The following is an 11,466-nucleotide window of genomic DNA, read 5'->3' as shown; positions in this document are numbered from 1 at the left end:
TGATGGTAATGCTTGTAAAGCCTCGATGGCCTCCGTTGAAATAGAGCGAGGATCCTGATGGCTTCATTCACTGGCATCAGCGTGCCAGTGTGGATCAGCACTGTTTGCCAAGTGCAATACTTAGTGAACTGGCCTTGACAATGAGTAAAATAGTCTCCCAACTGAACTCGGATTCACACTTCCAGCGTTAAAAAGTCTTGTTTCGCTCGGGCTTCATTTGTCAGTTTGCAGTCCGGATTTATTGACCTATGACATGATCATGTAAAAGATGTGAGATGACTTTTTATTGCGTTTGTGGTTGAATCACTGACTGAATAAAATCGGAAATTAATACCATCTTAACAGTACATCCAAGATGTATGCACACATTGGCACTCACACACACACACACACACACACTCTTTCCTTCTCCCTGTCTTGGCCTGGCGCATTAGTATGTGTGGTTCTTTGGTGGCCAAAATCATCAGTAGATATCTTGAAGCACGGAGCTGTATGAATGCTCTTTTTTCCCTCCTTCCATAATATGATGTGTTTCCTTTTTTGTGTGTGTTTTGATCCTTCCCTTGCAGCCAAGCTGTGCTGCGGTGGGGCGCGGGTTCGAGTGGCGCTCCTGTGTTATTTTTGGCAGCAGCGGTGGTTGGTGGCTCTTGAGGAGAGAGGGAGACAGGAGGGGGATGGCATGAAGCCCCCCAAAAACCCCGGAGGCTGCTTAAGGGATTCTTTTTGTCTGGAGGAATTGCTCTGTGATGATCAGGAACTCCTTATGGATTCTATGAATGTACTCACTCGCGTGCACGTTTGTTCATTTAGCACTTCACAAACACCTCATATACTCGTTCTCCTTTACAGACCACACACTCATAATTGCTTCATCGCTTGACGTGTCAAATGTTAGTCTTTCTTCAACAAAATCAACGCCATCCGTGTTTTTTTTATTTGATGGAGCCCATTTCTGAATCCACCAGCACGTTTAAATGTTTGGTCCTACGTATTTGCCACAGCTGCCCTGTTCGTGTCAAATGGGAACTATTTATTGTTTGTCAACTACATTGGCAACACACTCTCTCTCTCTCTTTCTCTCTCTCTCTCTCTCCTCGGCGGGAGTCGGTTGGAGACACGCCGCACGCTCAGGCAACACGCAGTGTCAGACATTCACGCTCCTCCCTCTACGCTTCTGAAAACACCATTTGAAAAAGATTTTCTCCGAGTCTGTTCTTGGCCACGGATCAAGAGAACGTTTTTGCTTGACTTTATTTATTTATATATTGTGGCGGTAACGTGTGTGAATGTGTGCGTGCGTGCGTGCGTGTGTGTGTGTGTGCGGGTGAGTGATGTGTAATTGCGTATGTATGTGTTTTAACCCACAAAGATATTTCAATTTCTTTCAGAATATTAAATAAACATGCAGCAGCAGCAGCTTCAGTCAAGCGCTGCCTGCCAGTGGGTTTTGGGTTGGATGGGTGGCGGTGCTGGTGGTGAAGGGGGAGAAGGGGTTTGTGGCCGTGGCTCTGGGGGGGTGAGGCAGCTCATGGTCAGGGCCCCCGCCGGACACACTGGCGCCTCGCGCTGGAGGACTTCTGAACCACCACACTCCTCCACCAAAACCCTGCCAACCCAGGCTCCCTGCTCCCACTTCCAACCCGGATCACTCAGTTCTCCTTCGGCATCTTTGCTCTCTGTCTTGCTGTCTCTCTCTCTCCCTCCCTCCCTCCCTCTCTCTCTTCCCCCTCTTTCCTCTCTATTTTTCCTTCTTCAGTTTCCTCATTCAGTAGATCCAAATCCAGATTCATTTGCTATTTGGCCACGACCCTCTTTTTTCTCACTTACTGCTGTGTTGTTAGAGGCAGGTCTGTGTGATTGTCTTTTCTCAGATCCTCCACCGCCCTTTCTGCATTGTCTCTCTTGAATCCCTTCATTTAAATAGTATTTAGTGGCTTAAAGAACGCAAACGGGGAATGCTTTGGTTTGCATGTCCGTCAGAATACCATCACGATAGAAGGCATTTTCAAAAGGAAAGAACTGTTTACGGGTGCTTTGGTTATTTGTAAGGGTATTTGCAACCACCTCCAAGACATATGCGGCTATTGTTTTTGTCATGGAAAAAAAGAAAAACCTCCCATCGTGCTCAAAGTGAGTCCTTCGAGCCTTACTTGATATCCAAACTGAATGAAAACATAAATAATTTGTCATGATTAGTAAATGTACCCTAATCGTACGTGAGGATAAATACTGCCACTGAAGAGGCTAAGCATGCGCTTTATAAATGCCTTATGGGCAGACTTGATTATTAAAATAGATAAATCCTGAATGCAGCTACTGCTGAGTAATTGATTCATGGATGTCAAACATCCCGAGTAGAGTGAATATGTCTTTACGTGTCACACACGCAGTTTTCTTAACTAAATTTTCCCCTGGAAGCAATTTGTCATCCGGAGGCCATTAAATGGGAAGCATATTATCTTTTTAAAGGGGCACAGAGTCACCCGCAACCCTCCCACAGCTCCTATAAACAAAATGGCCTCGTTTAGTGCCGCATTTGGATCACCGGGCAGCGAGGGAGGACTCCCTTTAAACTTTAAAGGCCGCTCTGTGCTGGAACGGGCTCCGACATTATATGATTAGAGGCGGAAATATAAAGAGCCCTCCGTGTTTAATGCTACGAGCCACACAGACGGCTGCATGTCCTGTCTAAAGTGAGGGGGCGGCTCAACCTCCATCACCTATGCAACGGGGAGCGAGGAGGAAGCATTGACGAAAGACTGTCGCATCAGCTGGGCCGCAGTATCTTCTGTGACGTGGTGCCGTTTCCTAACAAATGTAAATGATGGCTGATCTGCGTGATCGCCTGACCTTTTTACCTATCACCCTCTCTTATCTGTTGTGTTTTCCTCTGCAGCTCCTTCTCTCCGGGTCCCGTTATGATTCACTCGGGTCAGTTGACCTTTAGCCTTTGCCAAAAAAGCCTTATCTTGTTCCTCCTTCACGGCCTCTGGGCCTGCCGGCATTCTTTTCCCTTTCTTCCCCCGCTCTGCCACAGAGTCCCAGTCACACCTGCAGACACCTGTGCCTTTGTCCTGCCGACCAGTCCCCCCCCCCCCCACGCGCCTGTGGCCATCTCAGAGCACAGTCCCATTGTTTTACTCGACTATTCAGTTAGGACCAGTTAATAACAGGAAAGAGGAGATTCATTAGCATTTTCGTCAACACATCCCGATAACTTTTTTCCCTCGTTTTAAAAAACAGCTGGAAGTTTGGAGAGTTTAAATGGGAGTAATTCATCAGTAAGTCTCATGGCTAAACTAAACATTGCCTGAGTGAAAGAAATGGCTTCATTGTGTAAGATCGGAAATGGGCTTTAACTTGTGTGTGTGGTGTCCTGTGTGATAACCTTTACAGTCCCAGCAGGTCTGTGTGTTGCGGTGATTTCTGTAAAAAGAGTGCAGGGGCAGAAGTGGGCAAATCATATGGAACACATTGTCCAGCTTCTTCCTCTGCCGCTACGTGTCACGGCACGTATATTTTTTTCCTTTTTATGGCCTTATTCGAAGCAACACTTAATGTTTCCTGGCTTTCTAAATAAAAGATGTAAAAATAAAGTCAAGGCTACAGTATACCACCACCACCACCACTGGTAAGGCAGAAAATACCAGTAGCAGGTTTTAAAAGCCACTGACCATCTTCTTAACCCCCCCCTCCCTCCCCTCCCTCTCTCCCCCATCACCCCCAGTCACTGGCCTGACACACCCTACCCATACCCCACTCCCACTGTTAGCCTTTTATGTTGTGGACTCAACCGTGCGCCCACTTCAGACCACCATAAACATGTCGGCCCCTGATGACAGAGTCGGCCCCGGGACGTTTTATATAAATTGACCTCAACTACAGCTCATTAGATGCCCGAAATTGGAACCATGCAGCCTGGGAAGTGTAAATGTTGCATCACGAGGGTCGGTAGCTTCAGGGGGGTTCCGACTGCACAGGTCCACACTGCTGTGATGTAACTGGCAACGTTTTATCTTGTCTTTTTGTTTTTAGAAGCGGTAAAATCATGTAGCCAAAAGAAGGTTTGTCTGGGATAAGGACATAGTTTTACCTGCTTATCATTTATTTCAACCGTCAGCTGTCAACCTCTTTGGCTTTAGGCGTTGAAGGCTTCTTCTAGTCTTTCACTGAGGCTACCGCTCTAGTCCACCCAGCTCTGGTATTTTCATTAGTCTGCAACTTGACCCGAATGACCCGACTTGACATAAAGACGCACGTTCCACTTGTCGTGACACTAACTTGTTTGCCTACAGTGGCAGCACGGCATGGAGTTGGAGGTTTTTGACGGACTCGATGGTGAGCGCAGCTTCTCCTCTGCATTCGTATCTCCACATCACGTCCTCCGTCCTGCATCCTGCCTTAATTGGGGTCCTTTGTTTAACCGCCTCCCTCAATAAACAATACAACCGCAACTCCCATGTCCTAATCCGTCTTCTCCTCTCTTCTGACTCTGCAGGAGCATCGCTCTCAGTAATTACCCCTCTCAAGCCGGAGAGTGGAGTAATTGTCTTGAGTGTAACTACAGTGGCTCTCAGAAAGGGGCTCATTGTGTGGGGTTAAGACTTCACGTCAATGGCTTTGTTTGTGCTCCAAGGGATAATGAAAATATATGAAAGTATTAGTGAGTGTAGAGAGGATGAGGCGTGGAGGAGTGAGCGAAACCCTCTGAGAGCGACGGCTCCTCATTTTATGCATTTTAAAATGCCTTCAATAATACGAATAACACCAGTAGAGAAAATGCGTTTCGAAATGTCTTTACTTTACATTGTCATGATCTCACACCACAACTTTTACAAAATATTAACCTTTATGAGGCGTAATGCTTTACAGTATCTTATACACTCATTTCACAACAAGTCAGCAAACAGTGGTAGTTTCATTTTATGAGCAAAACTATCAACAACAATTCATGATCTTTTATGTTTCTTTTATACTAATGCAACATAGTGATCTTTTTCATTGTGGAAAGTTACATAAAATATAGAAAATAGATTAAAAAGTAGAAAAATAACACACCTTACAATGTCTATATATTGTTGTAAATATATAGTATGTACAAACAAGGAGAAGGCCTTATTATTCATTACTTTGCCAGGTGTGGAAGATTTCACGATTAAAAGATTATATAGAAATAGTTTACACGTACATCTAACATGATCTATAAATACATCTTTAAAAACACCCAAAACTCCACGTTATAACTAATAAATAAGAAAAAAGTTTTAATTTAATGCATTTTATTTTCTTGGCCGCCTATTACCATCTTGCGTTTATTCAGGCATTATTTTTCCTGCAGAGCGCAAGATAATCTCCCATGTGTATAATTTAAGACATAAATTAGGTTATTTATGTAAATATGAAATTAAATTAAACATCGTAAGAAGCAAACAGCAAAAGTAAAATGCAAAACCCTTTAAATCAAAACATCTTTGGCAACGTGAAGCAGTAAGAAAGACTGTCCTTTGATTGTTTCAGGAATAATGCATAAGTATCAAAGTACAACTGTAAATCAGATTTCTCTCCAGTCATGCAATGTTCCTTCAACTCCATCACTCTAACCATAAGTCTCATTTTAAAACTACTTTGCTTTTGTGGCTTCAGAGTTCTTTTCCTTCTGCTTTCGCGGATTACATTTCCCCAGTGGTCGGCCTCATTTTAGAGGCAGAAAATGTGTGCATGACTGTGTTTATTTGTATGTGTGTGTGCGTGTACATGCATTATATATTCTTGCACATTTGTACACATATATATATATATATATATATATATATATATATCTGTGCTTTAGTATTTGCACATGTGCGTGTTGTATTTATTTTCATGTACACCACGGCTTGATTGTTCATATTTCCGTGTGTATGTGTGTCGTCGTGTGTACATTTGTGCATTGGTTCATGCTAGCTGGCGTGCTCATATTTGTGTATTTGGACCAGTTGAATTGAAGTGATCCAAGCTGCAACATGCTCACTCATCAAGTCATTTCAAACATGATTTCATCTCATTTACATGTCTTGAAACCAAACCAAATCACTCCTTTTTTTTAATTGAAAAGGTGAATTCTTCCACCATCATGCCTCAAATGGTTCTAGATAGAAACCTCAATGAAGTCAGATCTCCAACAGTCCACTGCTGTTCTCCACTCCATTAGGCGTGCCAGTTTTATCATCTCCATTGGTGATTTGGTCAGCGACAGGATTGGTGCTCACAGCGTTGGCGTTCAGCTCTGTGGTCTCCTCGCTCCGCGGATCCGTCTCTCCCTCCACCGCTACAGCTTTGCCCTGCATCGCAGAATCCGCGTGGGTCTTCTGGTGCTTGGAGAGGTGGTCGCTGCGCGTGAAGCGCTTGTTGCACAGCAGGCAGGTGAACTTCTTCTCCCGCGTGTGGGTGCGCACGTGCCTCTCCAGTTCGTCTGAGCGGGTGAAGCGTTTCCCGCAGAACAGCCAGTTGCAGACAAAGGGTCGCTCGCCGGTGTGCCAGCGCAGGTGGGCTTTGAGGTGGGAGGCCTTGCCGTAGACTTTCCCACAGCCCGGGATGTGGCAGCTGTGGACCGGCTTCTTCCTTAGGGACGCGGCCGACGCCCCCAGCCTCTCCAGCTCCTGGCAGTTGGGGCAGTCACATGAGGACCTGGTGGGCGCGCCCCCTCCGCTGTAGCCCCCCGATCCCCGGGCAGGCTTCAAGCCCATGGGACTCTCAATCAGCCCTGCACTTGGCACAGGCTTTGGCTTGTACATGTCCTGGGGCAGCATGTGCTGGGAGGGCTGGAGGAGGTGTGAGGAGGAGCCCAGCCCCACAGACGGGTAAGGAGCCGGGTTGAGCTGTGTGAAGTCGGTGCCGTAGCTGGACAACTGCGGGCTGAGGGAGGCCTGTTGAGAGACGGGCTGCAGGGAGGCTTGGAGGCCTCCGTCCCCCTGGGGCTGGGAGGACGACAGCCAGTTGGAGTTGGGATGCACGTCCCACCAGGAGGACGTGGCATTAGCTGGAGCAGCTGTAATGCCGGGGTGGATGCCGGCTTTGTACCAGGAGCCATAGGGGTGTGTCATATCGAGCGAGGTGTAGACACTGGTGAGGCAGTCAGCTGTGGCGTGGGCCTTGGACACTAAAAGAGATGGGTCCTGGGACATGGACGTTTGGAAGGAGTGGGAGAAAGGGTTATATTCTGTAGTGTAGCCTCCGGCTGAAGGAGGGGGGCTTCCAGTGGGGGTGAGCAGCCCGCCACCTCCACCACCACCTCCTCCTCCTCCTCCTCCAGCTGTGGTGAAGGAGCCAGTGTAGGAGTCTGCCAGGCCATTGCCGTCTGCGGTGCGTCCGTTCTTGGCTGTCTGAAGGTCAGAGGTCATGTTGTAGGGCTTCTTTACAGGAATAGCGCTGCCGATCTTACCGGGTGTAGCCGAATCTCTGTGGGGGCTCGTGCTGCCAAACTTGTTGCAGGTAGCAGTTAACATAGCCAGAGGACTGGAACCATAGCGTGCGTCTTCCTGGAGGAGACATGGGAGAGAATAAGACTGTCTGTCTGCAGGAAATGGCTGCTTGCTTCTGTCAGTGTCAACTCTAATAAAAAACGCATGTGAGGCTGCCACCGCCGGGTTTTCCTGCTCGCTCTGTTTTCAAGGTGGTCAGAGCAATTTCAAGCAGTGAATGTTTATGCTTTTGTAAGTTCTGCTCTGCTCAGCAAAGGAGGAATTCCCCAAATCTTTTGTTTCACCTAAAACCACAAGCTATTCTACATTTAGCTTTAATGTTTGCTTTATACGTTCACCACCTGTCCATCACACATAAACCTAGGTTAATAATGTCTAGCCACTGCACTATTAAGCGTGACTTATTTATCGCAGTGAGTTGCATTTTTTTTCTCCAGTAGTCAATCATCTCGCTATCGTGCTGTTTGAATTTCTTACAGATCAAGTTGATTTCATTTAGGGTATTTATTTTTCTATTAATAAATCAAATAAGTCTCCACTTTTCACTACCAAAGGCAATTCCCTACAGATACTTTTTTTGTATCTCCCTTTTCCATGTGTCAGTTAACTAAACACCATGGCACAACATATCAGAGGTGGTGTGTCTGTACCACACGCTGTACACGTGGAAATAGCTTCATCGTTTTTCTATACAGACCTACTCTTGATGCAGAGGTTATTGATAGTACTCTTCCAAACAGCTGGAGTCAGCTCTCAGGTTAATCCTGTTTTATCACAGACTTTTAGGTATTTTATTTATATGTATTGTATTTATGTCGGCACTTTTCACGTGAGATAACTAATAGTAAATTCTCTATTATTTCTATTTGCTCATTGATATAGGAAGCTTATGCCAAGAGGAAATGTGAGTTGCGGCAGCAGCCCACCTTTAAATTGCTTTGAAATCACACATTAAGACCTACGGTCTTTCTTCATTAATGCACATTATACATTTCATTATCTTGAATTTCATCACATATTGATTCAAATCAAACCAGGCTTTAGGTTTCCTCAATTCAACTTACAACAGCGTCCCTTTAATATAAAGTCGAGTTGGAGTTTTAACATGGTAATAGTTAAGTTTGCATAAAAAAGGAGAGAAAAAGGAGGGAAAAGATTCTACTTACAATTGCATTCCCTACCTCCAGAATAGATGCAGCCATCCCTGAGAAACTAAATCCTAAGGAAGCTGAGGGGAGCAGGAGAAGCACAGCTCGGAGTCCCAGGACAGTTTGGAAGAAGTTGGGCACTCACGCGGGGAAGTGTTTTGAGGCCCGGGAAGCCCGCCCCCTAATTACAGGCTCTGGGCTCTTTGAAGACCGCTAAGAGGCAATGCAAACCCAGAGATAGAGGGGACTGTAAGGAGATTGGTGGATGGAAAGAGGACATCCCACCTCCCCAAACAGCGAGTATCGAATAATTTTTCAAGATAAATGCATGAATGGGTTACTCATCAATCACCGCGTGGACGTTATTTCAGTTTCACTGGCATTATTTTTTCCACCGGGATTATTCTAGTGGAGTCGGAAGGGAAAGTTTAACACCATCTCACAGAAAATGATCTTTCCAGATGACAGATTTAGTAAATTCTGTTCCTGCTGTTTGACACGTTGCTAAAGGAGCACTGTGAATACAAAATGAAAAAGGTCTCTATTGTTGTTCTCCTGAGAGAGAAAAAATAACGAAGTAACAAGTAGCCTCGGCCTCTGCCGCATAAATCTGAAAATGAAGCTAAACGAGTCTGTGGTTTCTATAAGAGATTTTATTATCCTGACTTCAAACCTCTCCCTGTTTCCAATATTCTTAAATACAGTTAACTGCCTTTATAGAGATTAACTGTAATGGTGAGAGACTGAACTACAAAGACAAGCAAAGCAGGAAAAGGATCAAGACATTAAATAAAATAAAGAAAAGATTATCACATGAAATGAAATGAATTCAAACAGCAGAACTATCAGGGGATAATCGTTTCCTCAAATAAAATGCTTGATGAAAAGATGAAGAACAGGGGAAGTTAGAAAATATAAAAAAGAATAGGTCTCGACAAAGACGGCTGCAAGAGGTACAGTTTTTTACTTGTCTAATTTATTTTATTCATTTTTGAGTTGTGTTTTGAAATCTTTCACAGGAAAACGTGTCTTTTTTGTTGACTTACCATTTATGTGTATTTCACATCCCCAAACTCCATGTAAGCTGATGGCAGTGCTCTCTGGCTGGGAAAGTAAATGCAAACCACTTTAAAGCTGCAATACGAATAATAACTCCATACTGACTCATTATGATAAGTTTATCAAATACTCAAGGGATTTATATACCTTCTTATTTATTTTAGATACAAACAAATGTACATATCTTAAACAGACATATGTATAATCAAGTCAATAGTTAATAAATTGATTCATTTTAGTGGAACATCTTTGTCAAAATGAGTAAACAAAAAAAAAAACATAATTACAGTTCCCAATTCCCAAGTATTATTTAAAAAATAACATAAATGTCAATAATATTGTCAACCGTGATCAACTCAAGATACAGCACATTTAAATAGATAGATAGATAGATATTTAGTTTTTAGAATTTCATTTGTTGGTTGAAAGAGTCAAAAAGTCAACTCTCAGTCTCGGGTGAGACGGATTCTTAGCGGCGTTTTGTGGGCGTCTCGTTTTCTGAAGGAGAGCACAGAAGATTAAAATTGTTGTCAAAAATAAACATATAATTTCTGTCCTTATTTTCTCCTCAATTACAGGGCATGGTCAGAGTTGGGCTTGTCGTTCTGGAGAGTCTGGCCCTCACATGAACAAAGCGGCTATATTTGGCAGTCTGCTCTCCAACTGACCTTCATCCCTTTATTTTCTTATTCCAGAAGTGGTGTTAGTAGAAGAACAAAGGCTGCTACATGCTCCTGAATACAATGTCACTCTTACCGGATTGTGTTTGCACTCATATGATTCTCTGAACTCACCCCAAACTCAAGACATGGTGTCAAAAAAGGTAAAATATTACAGCGTATATTTCATCTCCCTGTCTGTCCATCTGTCCTGTCTGTCGGTCTCCATCCAGATACATGTGCTGTACGTGGCAGCCTTTTCACACTTTTTTGGGGGCATTTCCCTGCCCTCTCATTTCACACATGGTGTGTTGCTGGTGTAAAGCTTTTAGTGAAGTGTTCCTTTTCTTCTTAGCGTTCATTAATGCTTAATGTTTTACACTTAAGTGAAATGAGAGGGGAGGAATAAAAGCTCCTATATTGCCACAAAAGTGGTCCGCGATGGACCACTTTTCCAGTTTTTATAAGACTTGTAGTAATCTAAAACTTTGGCGTGCTCCCATTTACTGTTCTCTTCAAAAGAGAGCAAGTTAGATCTATAATTAGAGAACGCGTTAAGCTCTTAACAGCCTCTTCAAAAAGCTTTCTCTGCTCTATTTACTATTTTCTGCTCTGTGTGGTTTAGATTCTTCGGGTATGTACACTGGGCGCTGCAGGCTTGATGAACCTCGGGGGCCTTGGGTGGGCACCATCATGTTCCCCGGGGCTGATTATACGTTTTGCATAGTCATTGTGCATATGACAGCCATCAGTTGTATTAGTAGCTCCAGGTTTTTGTAGTGTTGGTGCTAGCTCATTAGCCTGAACCGGTTGATTTAACAGAAATTGTCATTTTCAACATCTTGGTTCTTCTTCTTTGTGGTTTTCAAAGCGTTCCAGTTCATTCTTTTCGATTGAGGCAATTCATGGCCAACATATAAACCAAGTAAGCATGTTGTACCTTTTTCTTTCCATGTTGCCAGTTGTTCCCAGAGGATTGTGGGTAATGACCCAATTGTAAACGTCTTCGATCCCTGAATTGTGTGATGCACAAATACACCAGAACCTTGTTTTTTTTACATTTAATGAGTGGTCTTGATTGATAACATCAAACTTGTATTCACAACAATAAACCCTCCTTTACCAAAAGTTGTGTTCAAG

General features: G+C 44.0%; 1 protein-coding gene across 4 annotated transcripts; it reads right to left on the bottom strand.

The window, feature by feature from the left end:
- Positions 1–4,780: 4,780 nt before the first annotated feature.
- Positions 4,781–8,801, bottom strand: sp7 (Sp7 transcription factor). 4 transcript variants are annotated; one of them, XM_040205106.2, is made up of 2 exons: positions 8,642–8,801; positions 4,781–7,517 (listed from the first exon to the last, which is right to left on the bottom strand). In XM_040205106.2, exons 1-2 carry the CDS (start codon positions 8,660–8,662, stop codon positions 6,150–6,152), a joined length of 1,389 nt encoding a protein of 462 aa, XP_040061040.2. In that variant the 5' UTR covers positions 8,663–8,801; the 3' UTR covers positions 4,781–6,149. The 4 variants fall into 4 exon arrangements, with proteins under 4 accessions (XP_040061040.2, XP_077947938.1, XP_077947939.1 ...); XM_078091812.1 differs by having other exon boundaries at positions 8,627–8,785; XM_078091813.1 differs by having other exon boundaries at positions 4,781–7,513; positions 8,627–8,761.
- Between the last annotated feature and the right edge of the window lie 2,665 nt (positions 8,802–11,466).

The sequence above is a fragment of the Gasterosteus aculeatus genome, chromosome 17 (genome assembly GCF_964276395.1).
Source record: "Gasterosteus aculeatus chromosome 17, fGasAcu3.hap1.1, whole genome shotgun sequence".
In the NCBI taxonomy this organism is placed as follows: Eukaryota; Metazoa; Chordata; class Actinopteri; order Perciformes; family Gasterosteidae; genus Gasterosteus; species Gasterosteus aculeatus.
Note: the sequence above shows the minus strand (reverse complement) of the source record. Positions and strands in the feature narration are given on the sequence as shown.